At 49.2% G+C, this 26,259-nt stretch overlaps 1 protein-coding gene across 13 annotated transcripts in view; it reads right to left on the minus strand.

Moving 5' to 3' along the window:
- Positions 1-25,398, minus strand: part of Fgfr2 (fibroblast growth factor receptor 2) — a 105,039-nt gene extending 79,641 nt beyond the window's left edge. For 7 of the 13 annotated variants that reach the window (XM_021169077.2, XM_021169079.2, XM_021169076.2 and 4 more), the window contains exons 1-2: positions 24,404-24,848; positions 20,349-20,669 (exon numbers count right to left, since the gene is read on the minus strand). In XM_021169077.2, the coding sequence (XP_021024736.1) occupies positions 20,349-20,514 (166 nt within the window). In that variant the 5' untranslated portion in view covers positions 20,515-20,669; positions 24,404-24,848. Of the gene's footprint in view, positions 1-995; positions 1,263-20,348; positions 20,670-24,403 lie in introns of all 13 variants that reach the window. The other 6 variants (XM_021169070.2, XM_021169068.2, XM_021169069.2 and 3 more) reach the window with 2 other exon arrangements.
- Between the last annotated feature and the right edge of the window lie 861 nt (positions 25,399-26,259).

Genomic DNA, 26,259 nt, shown 5'->3' on the forward strand with positions numbered 1-26,259 from the left:
AGGAATGTCAGAGACCGGGCAGTGTCAGGAAGTGTCTATCTGCCAGGAGTCAGTCTCTGATTTTTAGGGTTTTCTGCTTTCTCAGTTTTTTTTAAGCCTCAAACTGTACTCAAATCCCCAACAATTTTCTAAATGACTTATTTATTTTTACTTTATGCACATTGGTGTTTTGCTTGCACATATTTCGGTGTGAGCATGTCAGATCCCTTGAAACTGTAGTTAGGAACAGTTGTGAGCTGCCCTGTGGGTGGTGGAAATAGAACAGCCAGTGCTCCAACCACTGAGCCATCTCTCCATGGCCACCTCTGACAATTTTGACTCTGTAATAGCCAAACTTTGATTTATTTCCCCTTTTTAGCATTTAGGGTTTCCTTCAAGACAGAAATGACTCCCTAACAAGACAGTTTCCTATGTGGGCCTTCTGACTGCTAACTAACTTCCTGAAGGCAGAATTCCCAATTTGGCCAACATAGGAGGCCTGGTGCTGATCATCTCCTTCACTATATGGAAGGAAAGAACGAGGAGAGAGACTCGAGAGCTTAGTAAAGGACCTAAAGTCTGGCTCCCCGCATTTCAATTCTCTACTGTAAGAGACAAGAATGCTGGGCAGTGTGGGAGTGGGAAGTCTGTGGGCTGCTGCTCGTCAGATCTCTGTCACTTGTAAACTGTGTGGTACACCAGGTCCCAGTGAGGAATTTCAGAAATAGATCAGCCAGGTACACTAGCCTAGCCCTGTGGTCTAGCTCTTGGGAGGAGGATGGGAGACTGACATGAGCCCAGGAGTTCAAGTCCAGCCTGGGCAACCTTGTCTCAAATGAATGAAGAACAAACTTGACACTGGTGCCTGGCAGTCTATGAATGCAGGTCACTAGTGACTTCACTCGGCCAAAAAAAGAAAAAAACAAAAAACAAAAAAACAAACAAAAAACCGTAATAATTTCCAATCAAAAACATCTACAGAAGAGATAGAGGGTCACACTCAGAAGCCAACTCACCTGTGACATTCACCATGAAGTACCAAGTTTCACTGTCTACCGTCCTAGCTGCAGTACAAGCATAGAGGCCGGAGTCTCTAGGTGTGGCACCTTTTATCTGGAGGTATTCCCCAATTAGCACTGTCCTATTGTTGGGCCCCAAGTGAACCCCATCCTTAGTCCAACTGATCACGGCGGCATCTTTCAACATGCACTGCAACTCTAGCGATTCCCCGGGGGCAACCACGTACGCTTCTGGTTGGGAGATTTGGTATTTGGTTGGTGGCTCTGCAGAAGAGGTGGGAGAGAGAAGACAGAGGCAGATGGGAAAGAGGGAAAAGAGAGAAGGTCCGACAACAGTCAGTGAAGGCCAGTTCTTCCCCAGGAGGCGCTTGTCTTACAAATGGCCCCAGGAGGTGTCCATCTCTCCCCATACCCCAGAAGCCAGGAAGCAGCCTGAACCCAGACTTGACTGACAGCACTGGAAACGATGGCCATAGAAGCTGTCCACGATCCAGCGGAAGCTGTCCTGGGTTGGTTCATTTCCACATACTGTAAATAGGGCTTTAAAAACCAACCAAACCCTAAAGTGGAAGAAAAATCCACAAGAAAACTGTAAAGTTGATTGCCAAGCTAGCCATTCAGCATGACTGTGTATGTGATACACGCACACGTACATACACGCTCTCACACTGACTTAGCTACTTAGTCATATTTCACTTTGCCTGTTCTCACAGAACCAAGCTTTTCAATATAAATAAAATGTCTCAAATTCAAGGGGCAAATGGACCCATCTACTAAACTCTTCACCACTTGGGAAGAGGCAGCTATTGGCTTGATTGTTTTTATGTGCTCTCAGGGCCCAATCAGGACTGAGCTAGATCTGTTCTGGGTGAGCTGGGACATTCCATCTTCCTCATAATGACAGATGCCAGGGGTCCTTAACATCCAAAGAAAGAAAAGTAAGGACTCCCTGGCACTTAATAGCCCTATACCATACTCCAGCCACATATACACCTAGACTGCATGTACTGGATAAGTAGCATGTACTACTGTACCCAACATTCCACTGGTGGAGCCAGATCCATCCTGCCCACCAACCCACCACTACCCCAGGGTCCCTGATCTCCTTCAGCATCCTGCTCTTCTTTATGAACACAAGGTCCTCCCTCTCACTCCCGTTTAGCCCAGTTCCTCCTCTGATGCCCAGGTCAATCATGGCCCTCCATGATCCCATCACTCTGCATCAGTCACCTGGCTGGAAACAAAAGGGGTCTCTCCCACTCTAAGGTCCATCTGCCTACCCTATACCTCCAAACACTGAAATAGACACATTGCCTATGGGTGTCCTGACTTCCGGAGGAAACCTTCGAATCAGAAAGCTCAGTTCTGATAGGTCATTGTGCCCCACGCCCATCCCTACACTGGGATATCTTTGCTGTACACGAGAAGGCAGACATTGCTTTCCTCTAAGAGACAGGGCAGAATGAAACCAACTATGATCCAACCTCCCAGCTTCTCCCCAAAAAAAGTGAGAGGAAGGAAGCTCCTGACCTTGCTCAGGGCCAGAGGTGGCCACGAGGGCTCATGAAATTAGCTTTCATCCCACAGTGAGAGCTGTGAATGGTACCCAGAGTTCCAAGCCTGGAAAACACAATGCTTCCTTCCCCACACTGGGACGGTTCCAGATCTGGGCAGCAGCATCACAAGGCGATTATTCTGCCCAGAGCCCACTCCAAAGAACAAATTCTCTCACGACTAAAATACAGTCAATTCATGTTTCAGTCCTGCTCTTTAATAAACATCTGGTCCAAGAATCGCAGCAGCAGCCAACACAAGGGGCCTGAGGCTTCTCACAGGGGACCCCCACTTCAAATGCACACAGCCAAGAGGGGCACATATGTTAACAGTACAGGAACACAGAAGGAAACCCACATAGGGAAGAAAACAGAAGTTGATGAAACACCCCCCCACCCACACACATACACACACACACACACACACACACACACATACACACAAAGTGGGGGCAGAAAGCAAACCCAACTGACAACCAGGTAAGGTTTCAAAGGCTTGTTTATCTCATGTGCCCTCTGTTTATTGCATACCTACCACGGGCCAAGCTTTATTCTGTACACTCAGGAAGCAACAGGAGGGTAGCCATATCCCTGCCCTGGTGGACCCTCCATTGCAGTGGGGCAAATGAAAGTGAAGAAAAACCTCAGAGAAAATGGGAAGTGTGTAAGGGAGTCTTAAGGGTGAGGCAGGTAGGTATCCGTTCATGTGGAAATGGTGGGCGAAGGCCCTGTGGGCAGCAGGAGCCAGCAAAGCATGGCCTGAGGGCCAAGTCAGCCACTTGCTTTTGTAAACAAAGACTTCTTGGAGCAGTGCCATACTCAATACATACTTGGGTATGTATTGTCTAGGGCTGCTTTTGTGTTACACAGGCAGACCGGAGTCATTGCAAAAAAATAAAAGATCTCATGGCCTACAAGCCCCAAACACTGATAGCGTGGCCCTCACCGAAGGTGTTTCAGCTTCTGTTGCAGGAGGGGATAGGAGTCTCCTCCAAGGAGTAGCAGACACCCTGTGGCAATGCATAGAACCAAGTTTGAAAGACATTGAGAATTCAGTTGGAAGGGTCTCAGATCAGGCCTTTCCTGCCCACTTAGACCAAGAGGCAGCTGACCTGAACGGCTAAGTGAATGAGGGAGAGGCAGCTCTGCAATGATGGCTCCGAGGAGGAAGGCATGCTTGCCTAAAGCCAAGTTTGGTTCCCAAAAACCCTTAAAAAGGTAGAAGAGGAAGAAGGAATTGACTCTACCAGACTGCACTCTGACCTTTACACAGCATGGCCAATTTGTCTACATGCACTCACACATCACACACACACACACACACAATAACACTGAGAATAATGAACAACAGCAACAACAAGTAAAACAAAGGGTTCATATTTTTAAGGATGAGGAAGAGAAATAAGGAGGGGGGGTTCCATTTGAACCTAAGTCTCATACCATCTGCCAGTCTGGTCTTAACATCTTTAAACCAAAGATTCGTACAATGTTAAGAATGATGGAGCCTTAACGTCTACACCATCCACGGAGAAACCCTTCCTCCACCCAACATCAACAAAGGACCAAGACTCATTGAAATTTAGTTGCACTACTGGACCAGGCTGGACCAATTCTACCATACTGTATCACCATGCTGTGAGGAACACAGAAGAGGGGTCTCAGGTAGGACAGGACACTGGATGTTTGGTAAAGGCTCTCTGTCCTGCATGGCCTCTCAGCCACAAGATCCCCAACCACCAACATACAAGAAGGCATTATACGGGAGGCGCCTGGGAGCCACCGGCTGTATACTTGATCTTCCAGCCACAACCAATCAATGTCAGTCACCCGCTGTTGTTCTCAAGCTATGACTGTGGTGCTCCACTGTCTTCAGAAACTGCTGGATTTTTATCTCAAGACTTTCACTGATGGGCTCCCATCTCACTCAGTCAATGGTGAGGACAGGTTGGCATGGGCAAACTGGGAAACTCTCTAGTTTCCCAGGAAGATGACTGGCTTTGGAGACAGTATAAAGTATCTATCATCTGCAAACACGTCAGAAAGATAAGCATCTATGAAATCAAGCCATCCTAACGCCAAGGCCTCCTCCAAGGTATCTGCCTTGCATAAGGCAGAACGCACAACTCCCCAGTGACCTTTTCTCACTTAGGGGTCAGCAGCGTCAGCAGTAAGCAATGCTACCTCCTCCTTGGTTATCCTAGGGAGTAGGGAGATTGGATGAATACAGGAAAAGAAAGGGCAGAAAGAAAGGAGAAGGTCAAACACCATAGAGGGGGAAGAAACAGGAGAGAGCAGGAGCATAATAAGGGGGTGGGAAGAAAAATCCAACCCAACGGCATCCCAGGGCACGGGGAGCTCCTTGCAAATGGATCACACATGAGATATATCATGGACCAGGGTACTAAGAACATGGAACCCAAGTGGCATGCTGAAAAGATGCCATCCTGCTCCCGCCTAGCTCCGGAGACTTGAGAGCTGAAGGCTTCTCTTCTGTGCCTAAATCCTTCACCAGGCTTCGGGACTGGCTCCTCACAATCACTGCTTGCTCTTAAGAGTCCTTTTGGTGTTACAACTCCATATTGTAACCACCTCATAGTGTCCTATAAGGGGCCAAGGCACCCAGGACTGTGCTCGCCACACCCCACCTGTCTCTCCCACTCAGATGGCCTTTCCACACAGGCCGCTCCTTGCCCGCCTCTGCCAAGCTGCTCTGTGTAACACGTGACAATTGACACAGGACAAGGAACTCCCTGGGAAATCCAAACAGTCTCTTTTATAGCAATATCAACATTTCCTGGATTTAACATTTCTTATGCCGTGGCTTACCGGAGCGCACGCTTCCAAGTTCCACCCTCTGCACTCTCCACAGCACAGTGGGGAGAAAGTTCCAGAAGCTACGAGCAGAGGCACCAAATGCTCTTTCAGGGGTTTCCGCAGACAGAAAGTCTGTTCTCATCCATTTTTCATAATTAAATGGAAACTTGGAAAGATGCTTGGGAGCTGGGCCATACACTGTCATTGTTACCTAAACTCTCTGAACAAACAAGGCGACGTGTTTACTTTCTGGGAAGGCTCTGCTCAGCTGTTTCTACCTGTGACAAACACAACAGTGGCCGGAGGCTCTCCTGTGTGGAGGCTTAGCTGTGTTTCTACCCACAGGTTACAAACCCCTTGAGACACGCCAGCAGTTTCCTATATACTAGTCGTATTTTCGGTGAGCTGATTACTTCGATACTCAGAAAACAAACAAACCAAAAGATAAAGGGGACCCTTCACAGCACCAAAAGCCAATAATGAAAACATCAACAGTGGTGGGGTATGGTGGCATATGGTGGGCATTTGGGAGGGTGGGTTAGGAAGATCATAAGTTCAAAGCCTGCATCGGCTTCAGTGTTTAACACCTACTAAGCTACTGAGGGCAGTCAAAGCCAGCCTGGGCTATGTAGTGAGATTCTGTCTTTAAAATTCCACACACGTGGCTGACTGTTACCCTTCCATGAGCCCCCTTTCTTCCCAAAGATTCCTCAAGTCACTATTCCCTGGGAGGTAATAGGGATTTAGAAATGAGAGGGGCTTCAGACCCAGGCAAAAGGGAAACTGAGGCAGAATCTTCCTGACCCTTCTCCAAGTCCTTCTACAGATCCAAGTAGGTCACAACCTCTGGGTGGGACCTCACCTGATGTCACTAATGACAGCTTGTATTTACCTTCCTGTAAGCTAAGGGGGAGGGGTATGACACCTTGCTATTCGTGAAGTCACCCTAGAAAGGGAACCTTCAAGAAGTAGATGGGGCCGAGACCAAGACACCTCACTGCACACAAACGAAATCTTCCCCAGCGCCCACAGGATGGCCATCTTGAGGTTCCCGTTGCAGCTTGAGCGTCTGGAAGTGGGAAGCTGCTTCAGGTAATGCTTTAAGTTGCCAAGCCGGCGATAGCAGCACTTCAGACTGTCACTTTTTATAATGTTTGCCTATAAACTTTTCCCGTGTGGTTTCTGAAATGGCGCCCGACTGCAAACAGAGAACAGATGGGCGTCCAAGTCCTGCCCTGGCCAATCATCTCCCGCAGATCGCATGGCAGCTTCCCACCAACGCAGGGAGAAGGAGCCACTTCTGCCAACCACCTCTGGGGCAACAAATCAACTCGCACCACACCAAGCCACTTCTAGGGTGTCCCCAGAATGACTTCTTTAGTCAGCATCTAAAGGATCTGCGTTAAAGATACAGTGGGGTACCTCAAACAGCCCCACTTAGGGGGTCTCTCCACAGGGTACAATCTGATCCCAAAACACATTCTTCTAGAAAGGACAAAGCAGAATCAGAATAGATTCACCTAGAAGAGGGACATACAAGGAAGAAAGGGGGCCATGAGGAGAGAAGAGGAAAGAGGAGGCAGGAGGGAAAGGGGAGGAGGAGCGTGGAGGAGGGTGGAGGAGAAGGCACAGCCTCAGCAGGCATGTCCTGTCAAGGAACTGGGCTGCCCAGCTAAGCTGTCCCCACACCCCAGCACTCCTCTAGCCCAGTAGGACTGCACAGGAACCCTGGGACGAGGACAATACCATGGCCCGGCGTTCTCCCAGACAGTGCCATCTAATACAAGACAAATAAACAGCAAAGCCACAGGACTGCCAAAAGTCTTGACGGAGAATGGGGATCGAGCTGCCAAATGTCACTGCAAAGTCACAGGACACTGGGTTCATAACAGGTGAGTGGCAAAGGGTTGACCCACTCTGCCCTCCGAGCCATAAAGATGCCCTGCCACTCCATAGGCCTGGTGAGCTGTGGTCACTGGCCATAGAACAGGGTACAGAACTTGAAAGGTTCTTTGTAACTTTGAATCAAGGACACCCAGAATGCAGGGCACATGGTACTGGAATGCCCACCTAGGCTTTTAGAAACCGGTGACACCTGCAAGACTGGGACCTTGGAAGAGCCTCTCCTGTACATATTTTTGCATGGTACTGTCAGCATGGAGCTGGCACCAGAGTTCAGTATAAAAGATATTAAGGATAATGGGGTCCTTTGGTGGAGTCAGGAAGAAGAACGTCCTAGCTAGCCTTGTCCCCAGACACAAAGATGACACTTCAGAGCTGGCTGCTGCAGCTCCTACTCTTTCAAAGCTTCCCCTTTACCAGTGCCAACTTGCACATCCTGATAGCATCCTTATAAGGCCTCTGTACAACTCATCCTGAAAGAGAGGAGGGGGCCAACACTCATACAGGACAAAGATGGAAGTTTTCAACCTCAAGAAATACGGCTGCATAAAAAAAGGGGGCGGGGGAGGGCAGGATGGTAAGGCTAGGGAGAGGAGAGAGGTGAGCAAGCTGCCCAGGCTCTTTGTTTACAACCAATAGCTGGAGCATCTCTTCAGACACGTTCCTGTTAGCATCACCCCCACCAATAGCTACCTCAGCTGCAGTAGTCGGACAGCCCCAGAAACTCTGGGCTGGATCAAGCTGCCCATCAGAGAGGACTAGAAGGTAGCAAATGTTTCAATATGGGAACCATTACATATTTCATATTTAGGCACACCCCTCGTAATTTAGGTTTGGCTTTGAGAAACAGGGTGAACAGCCCTCCAGTTTGAAACAAATTATGCCTGAGCCCAGGAGAAAATAAAAATGCAGAAAAGGCAAAAGGGCCTAAGAATCCCCTCACTGGGGAGAGAATCATTGTGTCACCCAATACCTAGACTCAAAGTGGCAGCAACTTAGCTCCTTACCCACCCGCACCCCTCTCCCACCCAATCCTGTCATGCGATGATAGTGTCCAAATGACAGAGACGCCTGGTCACAACATGCGCACTCAGTTCATACACTCCCAAGACCGAAATTCCCACTGGGCCACCAAGACACAAGGAGAGATCAAATCTGCACAGCTACACAAATCCCCTAGCTGTTGATGCTTTGCTTGAGCAAGAACTGCAAAATGGAACCTTTTGTTCTGAGAGAGTATATCCCAGAGAACTCAGCCATTAGATTCCATAGCACCCAGGAAGTAGAAACTGGCATTACAAGTTATGTCAAAGTACCCAGCACTCGTGGCTAAGAGGCACAAAGAGGAGTCTGTATCCGAGGTCTGGCCAGCCAGGCCCAGGCCTCCTGAGTCCTGAAGGCACACTTGCAAGAGAAAGCACAGGCTTCCTAAGGTCTGCAGGACTCCTTAGGACACACTATTCCCAAACCTTGCCATCTAGGGCTGGATCCACAGGCAGACAAAAGCCATTGGGAAAGTCTGTTGAATCTCATTTGGGGCCAGGTTGCTGTTCCCTGTAGCTACAACATCAAGGAATGCTATAGGGACTCCTAAAGAGGCAAAGGCCTGAATGGAATGTACCCAACCTATAATGAGTGTCTCTCTAGGAAATCAATTTACATCATTACCGAGTACCACATTCCCCCCAGTTTCCCCTCTTCCCTCGTTCATTCACACGGTGGCTTGCCTAGCCAGACGGTATGTCTGTCCTCTGTCCCCTGTCCCTGTTCCCTGTACCTAAACTGCTACTCTACCTGAGAGGCTCCTGTGCAGTTTTCAAAACCTAAATGTCTCTTCTATAAGATTTCCAGTTTCCCATTATGACACATGCCGTCACCCCATCCCCATCATGTCACAGCCTATGTTTTATCCACGTAGAACACACAGACATATTCATCCTCACCCAACTGTCTCGTGGAGGAGACATTCCGAGAAGGTGGGAGGAAGGAAAATGAACGCAATGACCGAGGTTTATCGTGAATAAGGACCTCCACCCAGGGTCAGCCTCCGGCATGGCCTGAGTGCTCTGGCTGGGAGCTCCTGGGCTCCCAGCTGAGGATGGCACCGCCAGCTCAGAAACCCTTTGTCCAAAGACCAAAGCTTAAGGCTTGCTGCTGTCCGGAATGAACGTGGTTGTACTGAACACCCCCCTCTGTCCCTGAGACACCAGCAAGGCCAGCTGCTAGCAAACGGTGGCACAAAGAGGGAACCCAAGGCTTTCTGGTAAGTCCCTCACTGACCCTGATGTGAGGAGCACACTGAGAGGAAGCACTCTGTGCACAGTAGGGCAAGCGCTCTACCTGAAGCTCTGCAGACATATTCACCCAGCCGGGAGCCACCTGGGGCTTGGTTTTATGGGTCACAACCTGATTCTAACAGGTCAGTAGATGAGTCAGCAGAGGGTTTAGACGGCCCCACGAGAATATCCACTTGCATGCCTCTGACTCCAAACCAGGGCTTTCTTTCAAGTGAATAAATCTGTCACATCTTATATACGCGGCTTCCCTAAGCGAGGATTCCTGCAAAGTTCTCAAGTGGAACTAAACATCTGCAGGTCCTGAAGGCTCCGTCTCATACAGACCAGGCCTAATACCTGCTTCAAGAAACCAGTGAGCCAAAAGGCCTACAGGTTATTGTACCTTTGGGGGCTGGGCTGACAGATAGCTCAGTCCATAAAGTTCTTGCCTTGCAAGCATCACTTTAATTCCTCAGAACCTACCAAAAAAAAAAAAAAAAAAAAAAAACTAGTTGTAGTGAATGAGACAGACAGAGACATCTATCTCTAGGGAGCCTGCTCACCAGCCAGCTTAGCCTATGTGTTAAGTTCCCGGTCAGGGAGAGACCCTGTCAATAAAACCAAGGTGGACAACACCTGCATAACTGCTATTCATCCACTCAATGAATGCACACGCCCGATTACAGCCTGGTCCCTATAGAAAGTCCCTAGAGCATTAGGCTAAGTTATCATAGGCCCCCGGATGCTGGAAATAAGGGCCCTAACACCAAACTACAGACAGGCCCAAGAACCACAGGACCTAAAGCAGCTACAGCTTAGGGACCTGCTTGCAATGAACTAGGGCGATTGGCAGGTGTTCCCAAGGCCGAGCTGCATTCCAGAGGCAAGTTCAAGAGGACTTCATGCTGCCTGTGGCTCTTTAGACGCTGCATCTGGAACAAGCTCACCTCTCTGACACTGAGGTAAATATTCAATAAATGGCATACACTCAAGTGGAGATATTTGCCCTCTAATTCCCTTAAGGGGCAGATCGATGCCCAAATCCTATATGACATTTTCCTTATTCAGAGCAGCCCCTCCCTTCTCCGCTTGGTAAGTACTTTCTGAATAAAGAAATAGTTTTCAAGTGCCCTGGCGACAAAAGCAAGGTTAAGAGTTAGCTAAAGGGCAAGGCTGCCTCCTGCTTCTCTGACTCTACACCTTTGGGGGGGGTATTGTTCAGCAAGTTTATTTAAAGGACTTGGCCTTTCTCTGCTCAGCAGGACCCCAGTTATAACACCATTCAGAGGCTGCAGATGTGTCCCCAGGACCAGACCCCTCCAAAGCTTCCCAGCCAATGGCAAATGAAGGGCCAGCAGCTGGAGGCTGAGGACCAGATGGCCTTCCTCGTGGAATGGGCTTGATCCTGTTGGTGGGGCTCAGTTAGCTCAGGCCTGCATGGGAGCTGGAAGGGAATCTCTGCTGGAGGAATGGTCCTCAAGTAGCTGGACAGCAGTGACCTCACAGAAAGCTGCTTTCAGGAGAGGGCAGGGATCGTTCTGGAGCTGGGAGCCACACCATCCCAGCTGGTTAACACCACAGGACCTAGAAAGGCAGGCCAGAGCCAGAAGGATCACTTTTCAGTAGTGTTTTGCGGGGGGGGGGGGGGGGGGGGGGGGGGGGGGGGGGGGGGGGGGGGGGGGGGGGGGGGGGGGGGGGGGGGGGGCAAGGACGGGCGGACGGACAGATGGACACAGAACTCTCTGCCTGGGGATACCATCCAGGAGCACCATGGTTAACCTTCCTCTCCTGCCCCACAGACCTCAGATTTGCCTGGAGGGAAGGCTTTCAGAAAGCAAGCAAATCTGAAAAGTGGCTCCCTTCAGACTCAGCCAGTGAGCCTAGGAAGATCCAGGCGAGGTGCCCAAACATTGTGGCTTCCCGAGGACAAGGTGTGTCACTGTGCCAGGCAAGGAAGTCATCATTACTCTGCCCAAGAGAAGCAGGGGTTTTCTGGCCTCTCAGCCCTGGCCATTTCCTTGCCTCCATGATGGCTAGGCAAGAAAGCCATCAGAGTGAAGTGCCAGGAAAGAGACGTCAAGGGGCAGCTACAGCGAGGTGCAGCTTCCTCAGACTGGCCACCCCTTCAAGGGTGAACACTTTTCTACATCAAAGATGAGATGGGAACTGGCTAGAGTGGTGCCTGCCTGTCATCCCAGCACTCAGGAGGTAGAGACAGAAGAATCGACGGACGTTCAAGGGCTACCTGAGACTCTAGGTCAACCAATCAGCCAATAAGTTGGGAAACTGACTCAAAGGGAACTAATTACCCTGAGACTAGAAAAGCACATCTAGAGATGCCATCTTCTCTCTACCAGCTTGGGAAGTGGTCGCTATGTGCAAAGGCTGTACAGCTCTGAGGGAAGCTGATGTGGGTGGGTCTTTCCCTTCAGCAGTGACCCTGCCTTACTTCACACCTGCTGACTCTGAGCGTCCCCACCCATTTCACAAATGACCTCTACAAAGATCTGTATCCTAGTCAGTCACAGTCACCTCCATACCCAGCTGTGACCAGAGGTCACTTTCTTTTTTAAAGTCACCAAAGTGAGCTTTGCTGGCTTTTAAAACAGCTTCATTTCCTGGCTTCTTTTGCCCCTAGGGCCACACTTCTCGTTCTTGGAATTTTTTTTCTTTTCTTTTTCCTCCTGGGGGAGAGGGGAGGAGGCAGAGATGGAGAGAAGATAGGTGAGTCCCTAATCTCTGAAGAAAAAAGTTCCAGGAAAGGCCTCCACACCTGTCCTTTTCATGACCACAGCCTGAAGGAGTTCCAGGTAGTCCTGTGCAGGTAGCCTGTGATTTCCCACCTTGTTGCAAAAAGGAAGAAATGCTGGAAGGAGAAGGTTGAAATGCTATCAAAACAGCAACTCAATGAAGCTAAGGTCTGGAGGATCTGAGGAAAGGAAGACCTAACGATGAGGAGCAGACAGGCAGGAGCAAGCTGGCCCTTCTTGTTCTGAGCTTTTCTCCATTGAGTCAGCGTAAGTCAGCGTCTAGGACTCTGTGCTGTGTCCCGCTGGTCCCCATGGTAGCAGAGGGTATGGACCAATTCCCTACATAGCACCAGAACTACAGAATATAAGTGCTAGAAAATTTTTATTGCCTGAAACTCTTCTTCAAAGGACTTAAGGAAGGGGGTGTGGGGAGGTGAAGGAGAAACAGAGCCAACCAGCCTGTCCTCTGAAGTTTAAAGTCCAAAGTAGGGGTGAAAAAAAACCCAGGAGGGGTGCCCAACACTCCACCAAATATCCTCTTGCTGAGGAAGGAGAAATGAGCTGCGAAATCCATCTTCCACCAATAAGTTCACCTAAAGGGTGGGTGTGTGGTCACTGTGAAGTTGTCTGGAAACCACAGCATCTCTAAGAATTGCAAAAATTTTATTCATGAAATGGCATCCCGGGATCTGCCTGTTTGTTGGGAAGGGGCAATTTATCAGCATTCCTAGCACACGGGAGTCACTTACAGGCACTTACTAAAGGCCTGGCACCTTCAGCCTCCGCACCTTCAGCATCTTATCACAAGGCACGGAGCAAAAAGCAAGAGCTCAGGCGTCCTCGTGGAAACGATCATTAGCCCAAGGGCTGTGTTGAAGGACACGATCTCACCCTGAGCCTCTGCCATCACAAGGCTCTTAGAGGAACCATGCACATGAATGACCAGCTCTTCCACTAGTCTGGACCCCAGCACAGTTCTGTGAACTCCCTGCCATACAGCCCACCAGAAGCCCAGCACCTAGCTCCCCTGGCAGGCAAATGGATGGTGGCATTACAGGAGAAGATGGCAAAAGGCAAGGGACACCTGCAATGGTAGGTGGGTTCTTCACGGGCTTGGGCAGGGCACAGCACACTACAACACACCCAACCAAGCTCACACCCAACACACCCAACCAAGCTCACACCAACCTCTCCACCACCCTTCACTGGCCTACATCGATCCTTTGAAAACCTCAAACGGAGGACTCTCCTGCCAAAATATACCCATGACCATGACATATTCTCACTATGTGCTGTGTGGCTACAGTTGACTTCCTTAAAAAAAAAGAAAGGGAAAAAAAATGCAACCTTGAACACCTAGACTGTAAGCAGATAAAGGGTCACATGTCTAAACACCCAAGAGGCTTGGATAAAGGAAGGCCCAAGGTCTGAAAATCTGACATTTATCATTATAGATAACAAGGCAAGCATCATATTAGGTCTTTGAGATGTGGGTTTTATTTACTTTGACAAAGGTGTGGGTGGGAGGAAATCAGCATTTACCCTGCACTTACACTGAGCCAGGAACTACAGTCCAGTTTGTATTCAATCTGTACAATTTAGACAGATATTATCTTGGAATTTCAACCAGGTTATCTCACTTGACTAAGGTCAAGTAGATAGTAGGCACATTCAAACTCAGCTCCCAAGGGCGATTTCCTATGAGATTGTACCTCCAGAAAGCACAACACATACTATTCAAAACAACTTTACTAGTTTCTACGTAAAATTTTACGTCAAATGTCGGATCAGATTCCTTAGTCTTTAAAGACCTGAGTGGTTTTAAATCTGAAACATATATCCATACTGGCTACCTATTCAGCAAGGTACCTGCTACAATCAGCTAAGCAACAGTCTTAGTGGAAATCTAAAGGGTTAGGGTGGAACAGGGGAGAGGCAGCTTGAAGCAAGCCACATGACTCTAGGGCTAGCCAACTGTCAGCTCTCAATGTGAACTTGAAGGGTTTCCAAAGAGAATAAACTTGACAGAGATCTCTAGTCTCAAAGATCTCCTTTCAATCTATAACAGCACACCAAATTGGCCATTTTTGGTGTTAGATACCTTTAAAACACTTGGCCACACATGGGGGGTGGGGGGGGGAACCAGTATTTGTATAAGAAGTGAAAAACAAGTTCCAGGGTTAGGAAACAATGCGTTGATTTCCTTAGTGCTCAGGATTGAGATGTCTCAGGAACATGCTACATAAATAACACCCAAATAAACATGAGGCCGGGTTCTCCTTCCTGAATCTGTCAGCATCCTCCTTAGGAGCTATTTTTAACATCCTCATAAAACATGCTCACCATAACCTGGAATTCTCTCTGTCCAGAAACGGCTTGGGATTCATGATTCTTTAGTTGGACAAGAAGTTAAAGAGGAGGTATGTGACAGTTTAGCTCCCTGACTTGACCCAGCCAATAGCAAGCAAGTGGACTTTCATTTATTCTGAGTGTAGAAAGTCCACAAAGCCCGTCACTGCCTATGGTGGCTTCAAGCTAGCAAGCAGCACATTCCACATTTAATCAAAGGACTGGAGAGCCACACGGGGGGAAGTGAAGACCACTGGGTGCTAGCTCAAAACCACGTAGATAACTCTATTTCCAGGGGACTGCAAGTCCTCTTCTGGTCTCTGCAAGCACTAGACATATACAGGGTATACATACATACATACATGCATAAACACATGTACACATAAAGATAAGTAAACCATAAAATCCGAGGCCAAGTTTTTCAAAATTACAGAAAATCAAGGCACATGCTTTTCAAGGATGACGGACAATTAGGAGTGGAAGTTAAGGTAGGGGGATTGAAAGTTCTAGTCCAACCTGGGCTACAAGGCAAATCCCAAGTCAGTCTGTGGGAGATGCCCACCTAAAAAAACCAAACCATCAGCTACCAGTCCAAAAGAAAGATCAGAGTTAGTCCTGACGGTTAAATACACTTTCGTAAAACTACAACTTCAAGCTTTTGTGTGTGTGTGTGTGTGTGTGTGTGTGTGTGTGTGTGTGTGTGTGTTGGTTTGGTTCTTTTTTGTTTTGTTTTCTGAAACAGGTTTGTTTTGTTTTTGTTTTGTGTGTGTGTGTGTGTGTGTGTGTGTGTGTGTAGCCCTGGCACTCACTCTGTAGACCAGGCTAGCCTCAATCTCAAAGAGCCACCTGCTTCTGCCTCCCTAGTGTTGGGATTAAAGGTGTGCACCACTGCCTTGCTCACCAACTGTATTTTAAGAAAAAGCTACTACTAAACACCTTTAGTCACCAGTGGGACTACCATCTTGGATTTTTTTTTCCCCATCATTCTCTACGAAGCCACAAAGACAGTAAGGGCAAGGGCAGCCCACATGAGAAGGGCACCTGCAGGCAACAGTAGGTCAGAGGCGCTGGCCCCCAGCACCTGGAGATAAAGAAAGACAATCAGGAGCACTTCCCTGTGGGTGTTGGGGACCCAACACTGGTCCTCTGCAAAAGGAGGAAGTGCTCGTAATCACAGAATCATCACTTACTCCAGCCCCTACAGGGACAGTTCTGCACAGGAAACCCATAATTATCTGTAAAACAGCCTGCAGCATCCCTTCCCCCAAAATAACTCCTAGCTGCTGACCAAGACAAGACACCCTGCTAGATCGATCCCAGGGATTCAACCAGAAATGGAAAAGTTAAGACAGACCCTGATGAAAGGGACCTACTTGTCTTTCCATGACCACCCTAACTCTGAAAGTAGCCAAACTGTCTATAAGTGTGGCACAGGGCTACAGTACGCACGGGGCTACTGCATGAATTCCGCAGAGAATGTGAACATTAAACATCCCCTTCCTGTTTAAACACTACCCCAGTTATTTCATAACTATGTGATTATTCATTAAATCAGATATTGGAAACATCTCATATTGGAATGCTTGGTTGTTTGAATTCTCACCCTCAACAGAAAAAAAGAAAAAGAAAAAGAAAAAAGAAAAAATGTTGAACTGTATTGTAGCAGAAGAGATGGCTCAGTTTTTATAAGTCTATATTGCTCTTGCAGAGGATCCACGTTCACTTCCAGAACCAACTCCCAGGCTGGCATCAAAAACCTCTGGCCTCCAGGGGGACCTGCACTCATGTGCACAGGCCTACACAGACCCTAATTTAAAATAATTTTAAAATAAGGCTTAAAAAACAGCATAAGGTCTTTAGAGGCTAGCTGAGAAGGGGTGGCTATTTTTTTTTAAGTAAGTGATTTAGTCTTTTAACTGATTGAAATAAACAGGCAGCATAGACAGACAGGCCGACACACACACACACACACACACACACACAAACGTGCTCTATTCAGATCAGTGGAAGCCAGCAAGAAAGAATTATATAAATGCCAATTTTCTGGGCTGGCCAGATTTTTGCTCTAGAAGTAATATTAAACACAGTTCTTTGCCCATGAATTGTGAAATACACTATATTCTAATAAAGAATGTGTACTTCATTGTGTGTTTAACAGCATGCGCCTGCATTTGGTTTAATTGACCAAGAATAAGCCCTTGTTCCTCAGCGAAACTATCAAGTTACAGTCGGCTCTGAAATATTCACACTCACCCTGAGGAACGAAAAAGGCAGATAATAGGAAACACAAGACTCCATGTTAGATCATCCAGTTGCACCACGCAGATATTTCTTTTCTCTTCTTCTAACTGGCAATTAAATGTGGGGGGCTGAGACCACAGCATGTAGGATACTCTCTAACCAAGGACTTGAACTACCCTGTGTGTGGGGAGGGGGGGCGGGGGGACCCTTCAGCAGGTCTCCACGTAGACCTCACACTCACGAGGTTTCGCTGGTGAACTTTATAAAGGCTCACTTCAATCCAGAACAGCATCAACCCAGAAGACTGCCTAAGAAATAGTGGGTGTTTTTTAAGGCATGTAAATTACTCCCTCACTCCCACCCCCAGGCCGTCCCTTTGCACTTAGCAGAGGGTGGGAAAGTAATTAAGGGTTTGGGTTGGGGAAAGCCCTTTTATTTTAGCTCCTACTGGGCTGGGGTAAACAGATTCCCTTAATGTCAACAATGACTTAATTAACCAGAGCAGGTGACAATGTCAGGGGGAATCTGAAAGTAAGAGCCGCGACTGGCAGTAATCAAGCTTGACTACACTGGGAACATTCAGAATATGAATCAACAGAACAGTACGGAGAATCAGGACCACCCCTCCGCAATCCCCAACTGTTGATACTGTTGTCCTTTGTCACAGGGATGACCAGCTGGATACAATCATTTCTATTCTGAAATACCATACCGAGTAAAATCTTACAGAGATGACTGTCTTCTTAGGTCAACCGACTTGACCCAATCCTGCTGCTGCCACTTGAGAAAGTATCCAGAGACACACAGACAGGATAGGATGAGGGGTGAGGACATACATTGCATGGCTACATACACTGCACAGAACTACATGACTGAACATAACATCTCCCTAGAGGGTCAAAAGGGCTCCTTAGTAGTGAGGCACAGGCTCTTTCTAGGAACTTCCTGATTACATATTTGTCCGGCCCAATAGACATTATCTAAACTGAGCTTCTAAATTAGCAATGTCTTCCATGGTAAAGCTTCAGGAGACAGAAGCTGAACTCAGTGTTAGCTGAAGTCCTGGTTGCATCAAATATGGTGTCTAATGTGCTAACATATGCACACATTAGACACCAGAGCCTAGCATGGAGCCTAGCCTCTAGCTTGATGGCCTGGATATCAGTGGCAATGCTGGTCTAACAGACAAGGAGAGTGAGCACAGACCCTGCCGAAATCCAGCATCGCTACCTCCTCCATCCAAAAGCAACATTCATCTCAGGGTACCGTGTTTGCTGCACTGAGAACTGGCACCCCCTTGTCCCCAGCTTGCTGGGGATGGTGATGGCCAAGGCCACCATCAATGCCAGGAGCTGTGCTTTCTGCTTTCTGTCCAGGTCACTGGTGAAAACGAAATCTCTTGAGATGGTCCTCAGAAGGCATCTGGGGATGGTACTGTTCAGTGACTATTGATAAAGAGATCCCACCAATCAAGGCTCTGGGGTTTCTCTGCATTTCCCAAGCCTGCTCTGGTGAAACTCCACACCTTGAGACATTTTCCTTTTTTCTTTTTTTCTTTTTCTTTTCTTTTTCTTAGCATCTCCCAACTCTGTATGTGATTCGAACCTCATGCAAATTCTGAACCTAGCAAAGTGTACCCAGGGGCATTGGCAAAGTGTGACCTACAACTTCTGGGACTTCTCAGCCTTCCTCCCTAACCTTACATGTACCTACAGGTCCCAGGTGGTGGGATCTGCTTTCAACAATGTGAGCATTGTTGGATATCAGTTCTTACACAAAGAGCCATTTGGGGGACTCCAGCTCACTGTCCTTCCTCTCCCCCACCTGTCTCCTCCTTGCGAGTACAAACATCTTGTAACCTTTCTTAGGTAATTAGATGCAGTCCAGGAAACCCTCCAGGACCATTTTATACTCTGCAACTGAAATCAACTCACAGCAACACTGCCCCGAGAGTCCAAATGAAAAATGACAATTCTTTCCTAACCGGGGCTGTTTCTGAAGCCCATGCTGTAGGAAATCCTAGCTCAGCTTCCTTAGTTAGTGCTGAGCCACACACTCCAGGGACAACTGGCAATTAGGGGGACATCCATTTTAATTATTAACAAAATTAAAGAAGTGCAGACCAGACTTTCAGAAACCCAATCCTTTCCCCCTTTGAAAACATGTCACTGTTGCAGATTACACTCTCCCTGACGTCACAGGCTAAGTCACAAAGAGGTGGTTCCAGAAAAGGATGTGAGGCTGTATGCTGAACACAACTCATGCACAAAACTCCTACCACATTTCCTTTCCAAAGATACCTGGTAATTTATAACATTTCCAGGCATCTGTGTGGCCTGACATCCCCCATTCTCATACACACATAGCCAGCGAGAGTGTCTGTCTGGGTGGATCTTACTGGGGACCCATTTCTCAAGCCCTCCTCTCAGATAGGTACATAGCCCTCCTTGAAGTCATCCTTGAGGGGAGGGGTCCTGTCACCCCTACAATCCCCCTCAGGATGATCTGGATGAATCAGGACCCTGATTCAGTGTGCATAACCACAGCAACTCAACTGACCTGCCAGCACTCAGGACCGTGACGGACTCCAAAGCCAGCCGGCACCAGGTGGGCCCTCAGCAAACACGTTCATTAAGTGGCGATGAGTGCTGCGATCTGCAGTGTCACGCTCGGATTACCACTCAAAAAATAACTCGCCTACCAATATTCCCTCCTGATGACAGATTCCCGTGCGGCACCAAGGAGAGAGGCTTGGCCACAGACCACGTCTCTGAAGGACCTGGGAGAAGGACCAGCATTTTGCCCAGCTCCGGATTTCAGCCACGTCCTCCGCACAACTAGCTTCTCACATTTGCAACCAAGTGTGCAAAGCCAAACACACTAGTGAAATCTGGCATTTCCTCAGATGGGGGAAGACTTGGCAAATTCACTTTCCAATCTTCCCAACATGAAACCTGCCCCCTCTGTGATGCCGGGCGTAAGCACAAAGAGCTTACACCAGCTTAAAAACCGATCCAGCATGGCACGGCTCTCCATGCTCAACTTCAGAACCTTCTTTTCTCTTAAACAATGTGGAAAAAAAAAAAGTCAGCTTTCAGAGGCTGCCTATTTCCTTTAGCCAAAAGATAGTGTGATTCAAGGCTTTTCCCTCAATCTAGAGAGCAACTGCAGAAGGCCACAGTCACCCTGCCAAGGTACGTCCCCTCCAGAGTGCTGTAAGGCACTGGCTAAACAAGAACTGCCACTGCCTCCCTCACCCAAGCACAAAGAACAGAGCAAACCAAACCACTCCACTCATGCCTGGGAGACAAGACCCTCCCTTCTAAGCTCCGATGTGGAAGATGCAGAGAGAGACTACCCTCATATGGCAGCCGGCTGAAACAGGCCTCCCATTTAAAGACCACTTCCCCCAGACACATTCCCCCAAACGACTTGGTACCCTTAAAATGGCACGCATGAACTTACCTTCTGGTTCTAAAGTGGTGTCCTCAACTAAACTGAAGGAGGGCCGGGCCAGGGACAAGGTTGCCATGGTGACCAAGACCAGGCAGATGAAGCGCCCCCAGCTGACCATGGTCACAGTGCCAATCCCTGGTCCTCTTCCATATCTCCACGTGGACGGTAATCCCATCTGCACACTTCTTCTGAGACCATGGGCTATCTGCAATGCCTTCAGCCCACAGGGGGCTCAGGAGCCAAGGCTCTGCGGCGTCTGTGCTGCTGTTGCTGTTGTTACTGCTGTTCCTGCTCCCACTGCTGCTGCTGCTGCTGCTGCTGTGGCTGCCACTGAAAGAGAGAGATTCAGCCAGATTCAGTTTTTCCCCCGTGCCAACTTGCTTAAACCCAGATGGGATAAAACCATTTCTCAGCCTCTCAATACATTCACAAACACATTCTTTCTCATTATCGGAAAAGCCTTCCATCCTCACCTCAGCGTCCCAGGTGTTTCCAGGCTAGTCCACAAGCTGCAGTAGGCTAATCTTTTTTTTTTAAGCTTACTTTTAAGAGACACAAGGTAAACCATCACTGTAGGACCCAGCCACCCAGCTCTGTAGCGTGCCCTTCCGTCCACTATCAAAGCTGCAAGGTTGCTGAAGCAACCTGACCTTCCTTCCTTTCAAGGGCAACTGCAGAAAAACCTGAGTTTAAAATGCTGGGCTTGGCATGGCCAGCCTCATTAACTTCTCTTATTCCAGCTGGCCTTTAAGACGTTGACTGGAGGAAGGGTCTGCCCCAGAACCACATTTCAGCTGAGCTGAGCGGCACGTCCTCGCTTCAGAACGGTTCTCAGAAAGAAAGGAGACCAACAGAATCAAAGAATCTCAGGAAGGCTTCAAAAAAAATTCCCACCAGTTTACACTTGTCAGAATTCATTTTCGAATGCAGGCATGTATTTCAATCTTCCACCAAACAGCCACTTACAAAGAGTGAGTTTAATCCAACCGGGGGATTCAACGCCTGAATTCCCTTCCACTGACTACAAGGCAGTGTACAGGCATACTAACTAAATATCTTCAACCAACGTCAAAGGGATAAAGATACAGAGCAGATACAACCCTTGATGAATAATTCAAGATTTTATTAGTAATGGTGATGATACGTACAAGCTGCCCTGGTATGCGATTGGCCTGGGAACTTTCAATACACTAACCTATTGGCTAAACCTCCCAAGTATCAGTTACAAGGGGCACTCAACCTACGAGATCCAAAGCAGAGAATTTCCCAAGAAAGCTTACCACAGTACAAATAACTTTATGTTTGTTCAGTGTCTTCAGTGACTAAGCTTTGAGTCAGAATGCACGAGCTTTAGAGAATCTGCTGAAACCAATGGCAGGAAAGGATCGCACAAAACCATGGGATCCTGGGATGCCCATTTTATGAGACTGGGGATGGGTGAGCGTTTTAATGAAAAAGAGAGAAAGAGAAAAAGAATTCTAATCCGGCGCACTTTGGATGCTTTTAATTATGACACAGGATTTCGACACTGCCAGAACCTCCGTCCTAAAATCTGTTCCTTTCAGCCTTCACTGAGACTAAGGCAGAGAGGACACACCATCTCCAGGGGGGAATTGGAAGCTGCTGTTTGGTTGGTTTTTTTAAGCACAGGTAAAATGGTATAGCTAACAACAAAAGCCAGGGGTATATGAGCAGTTAGGTGCCCAGTGTTTTTAGTTGGCTGGAAGGATTTTTGTTCCCCAAGTCTTCTTTCTTCTTAAAGCCAAGAGTCAGTCCCAAAAGATAATTCCTTGTCTATTTCTACATACCTGTCAAAGGAGAGTGCACACACATTCTCACTGACTTCCTAAGAACTTTCAGAATGCAGGTAAACTCCCCTCTCCAGCAACTTTGCAATCTCAGGTCCCAGTAGGTCTTGCAGCAGAGTGCTGGGCCCACCGTCCCTACCAGCCACTACCCAGGAGTACCTCAGCTCCAGCTGAATGAGGAAGATGGCCAGTGCCCCAGGCTGACTCAACTTGAACCTTGGTTCTTCGAAGTCCCAGTCCCCACAGGAGCCCCCTCCTCAAACCTCTGTAAGGCGAGAAGTGAAGGCAGCAGGTCTGCACAGCTCCTCACCGGACTGGACAAAAGTGCTGAGCGACCTCCTAGGCAGGATAATTAGGTCCCAAGGCTCCGTGTTGGGAACACAGGCCCAGCATGCTGCTGGCGGCCACAATCCCAGCTTCCTGCCTTCAATACCATAATCCTTCCTGGAGGCTGAACCCCAGAGAAAGCCCCAGCGTGTTTATTTTTCCCCCTGAAAGGATACTCTCTTCTCAGCCTACGAGGGAGGAGTCCTCACCCTCACTCTGACGGATGGCTCTTCACAGCCACCCGCCCCTTGGGGTCATCTCCACACAAGTCTGCCTCCAAAGACAGGCAAAGTGACCGGCCGAAAGGGCCCTGCTGGTGAGCTTGCGCAGTGGTGTACACGTTTACACGCTCTTCCCTGTCCTGCAAGAAGGCAGGTTAATTTAAGGCAAGCCCTGGGGGGGGGGGGCGGTGCGAGGGGTGCTGCTACCTTAAAGGGTAGTTCCAGGATACCTCAGCGGACAGAGCAATTGGCATTTTGTTCTCAAGTGGATTTCTCCTGGGAGAAGTTAATACTCCCAGGTTAATACTAAATGTAGCCCCCCTACCCTGGTTCAAGGCTCCCTTACTTCTCCTCGGGGCTGGATAGGGAAGGGAGCTGTCATGGGCTCATGGGGGGGGCGGGTAAGGGGGCCAAGGGGGAGCCCTAAACACAACGAAACCCCCAAAATATAAGCTGTCGTAAATAAGACCATAATCCCTGCCCTACTCTTTTAGTGGGTACTCCGAGCAGTTTGGGGTGCACATCGCCACCCCACTTCATTGTAGCATTTCTTTCATTTGTCAGCCTGAAATATCCTGTTTTGTCCCACTTCTTGGGGCGCTAAAGAGCTCTAAGAAATCTGCATTTTAATTGACATTCCAACGAGAGCGAGAGGGGCGCCTGATTGCTTTTCTATTCAAACTAAACAGGCTTTTCAGATGAAAATGAGTCCAGGCTGGTGGAAGATTTACAGGGATTTGGGACGCTTGGGACAATAGAGTTTTAAATGTTGATAGCGTTTCACACCAAACACATAATGGGTGCCGTGGGTTTGAAAGCAAGTCTGCCTTTAAGGGTAGATTTTATTGAACTGGGGGGTGGGGGGTGGGGGGAGAAGGAGGTCTTGGGAAGTTTGCAGGGGCGCGGAGCCGAAGCTGGCCTCCCGCGCCAGCCCCCTGGCCGCGAGGGTGGAAGCCAGCGCCACGCAGGGCCCTCGACCGATTCCCCGGCGCTGAAAGAATGAGCGCGCAAGTTAGAACTCGCCTGTGCTTTCAACATCTCGGCGCGGCTGCGGTCGGAGCAGCTAGGCGAACTAGGAAAAGTCGGTCCAGTTCGCCCCCTAGTCCCAGGCGCGCAGCGATCCCTCCTGCGCCAACCGCTGTGGCTGGTGAGGGATGGCCAGCACGGGAATCCCGGACCAGAGCCACTGCCTCCCTAAAGGTGTCGTCCCGGCATCTCCATCCCTTTGGGGATGTTGCCTGACCACACTCCAGCAGTTTCTTCCCAAGAAAGGATCTCTCATAAGGGTTTGTGTAGTACCAGGCTGGAGCTTCCAGAATCCAAGGACCAGGCACTCCAAAGATGCCCTTCCCGAACCACCGCTTATGGGCTGTGCCACTGGCAGGCGGCCCCACGGCGCGCCGGCTCTGAGCTCAAAGGAACGCGCCCAGTAGGCAGGACTGTGCCCGCCGGAGTCTGACAGGAAAGGGGTGCCAGCGGCAAAGGCAGATGTCAGCATTGGGATGGAGGTGCTGAAAGAACTCCCCCCAAAACCAGCCATCCGCATTCATCCACTCCTCCATCACCAATACAGTCAGAGACTGACAGGGCGCGCCCCCAAATAGGTTTACCCGCGCCTTCCTCCCGGGGATCCTGCGCCCCGCATCCTCCCACGGCACCCACTTTCCCGGCTGGCGAAGCTCCCAGAGGCGTTCGGCACGACGATTACCTTGAATGGCAGCGCTCCTCTGCGCTCGGTGCTGTGCCGGAGCCCAGAGTGGATCGGGATGGAGCAGGCGATGATCTCGGAGGAAAACTCCAAAAAGAGAACGATCCCTTGGGTAGCAGCCGGCGCCAAGGTTCCGAGGCTTCACGCGCGCCGGGGATCGCAGAACAGCGAGGACATGACACCGGAGCTGCTCTCGGATCTGGGCAGCAGCAGAAGAAAGGACTGGAGCTTGGCGTTGCCTACTCCAAACTTTGCTGGCGAGTAGTGAACACTCGCAGCGCTCAGGAACGCTGAGGCCCGGGGGCTCACGCCCGGCCCCCGCCAGCCCGGAGAGCAGTCGCCACGCCGGGCCAGGAACACACAGGCAGCCCCCGCGCCGGAGCTCTGGCGGCCGCGCGTTCGATCGTCCGTGCGCCGGTTCCGCGCCTGCCGCCGCCGCCGCTCGCCTCTCCCGGCGCTCTCCCCTTGCCGCCCGCGCCGCCGCCGCAGCCTCCTCGGGCGGGTCACGCCCCCCGCTGAAACCCGAGCCGTTTCCTGGACGGCGGCGCCCGCTCTGCCAATCAGCGCCTCGCGCTGGGGCAGTCCCGAGCCCCGCGCTGCCCCCAAAGCCTAGCAGCCGCAAAGAGACACCCGCCAGGCAGGCGAGGGGCCCCGCCGCGCTGCCCGCAGGGGTGCACAGATGACCTCTCGGAACCCTGTTGGTGAACGGCCCCTGTACGCCACTGCCCCAATCCCTAGCCAGCTTTGGTGCACAGTGGATGCGTTACGTTGTTTTATGTCAAGTTAGGAAACAAATGACAGAATGCCGTGCAACTTCAGACACCTTAGAATAGGTCTGCAGCATACTGGGGCCAGACATTTCATGTCAGGAAGCTTTGAGGGTAGAAGCAGCGAATGTTCGTGGGAGATGTTGCATTATCTTGTTCCTCTGAACAATAGACCGGGGACGAGTGTTTAGGAAGGGAACAAGTGAATAGGTACTTAATCCGCACATCTGCCTGCAGAGTAACATAACCAGATTCTGACAAGAAAACTCAAGATCGGAGAGGTTAACACAACCGGCTGCTGGATGAGCCCTTTAATGTGACTGCCTTGAGAAAAGGCAACCTACAACAGAAAACACCTTTAATAGTAGCAATGTAGATTAACATAAAGAAATCCAAAGGAGGGCTGGAGATGGATCAGCAGTTCAGAGTGCTTCCTGCCTTCTTAGAGGCCAAAAGCCAGTTGCTGGCTAAATATCAGTCACTCACAATGGCCTGTAACCTCAGTTGCAGAGTCATCGAAAGCCTCTGGTCTCCTTAGGAAAATGCACTCGTGAACACAAAGATACAGGCACATAGTTTAAAAATAGAAATAAATATTTAAAAGAAAGCAGGGCTGGAGAAATGGCTCCGTAGTTTAAGAATACTGCCAGAGATTGGTTCAATTCCCAGCATCCACTTGCTTGCCCACAACTACCTCTAAGTCCAGTTCCAGGAGTCCCGACACCCTCTTCTGGCCTTCAGAGATACTGCATGCACAATGTGCAGACAGACATGCAGGCAAACATCCATACCAATCAAATAAAATGAAAATGAAAATGAATGAATGAATGAATGAATGAATGAATGAATGAATAAGGAGTGGGGGAAGAAACCTGAAAGAGTCTAGAGAGGTGTTGGAGATGTAGTCTAGTAGTAGAACGCTTGCCTTGCATGTACAAGACCTGATCTCCATGCCCCCTAAGAAAGAAACAGAGAAAGAAACAAAGAATCAGAAACAGAAATCACACTCACTCTATCAAAAACCAAGTCATCTGATCTTGAGCAAATTGGATTCTCTCCCTGACTCTTACACTCTTCTGCTGCAAAGCA

The sequence above is a fragment of the Mus caroli genome, chromosome 7, assembly GCF_900094665.2.
Source record: "Mus caroli chromosome 7, CAROLI_EIJ_v1.1, whole genome shotgun sequence".
Taxonomy (NCBI): domain Eukaryota; kingdom Metazoa; phylum Chordata; class Mammalia; order Rodentia; family Muridae; genus Mus; species Mus caroli.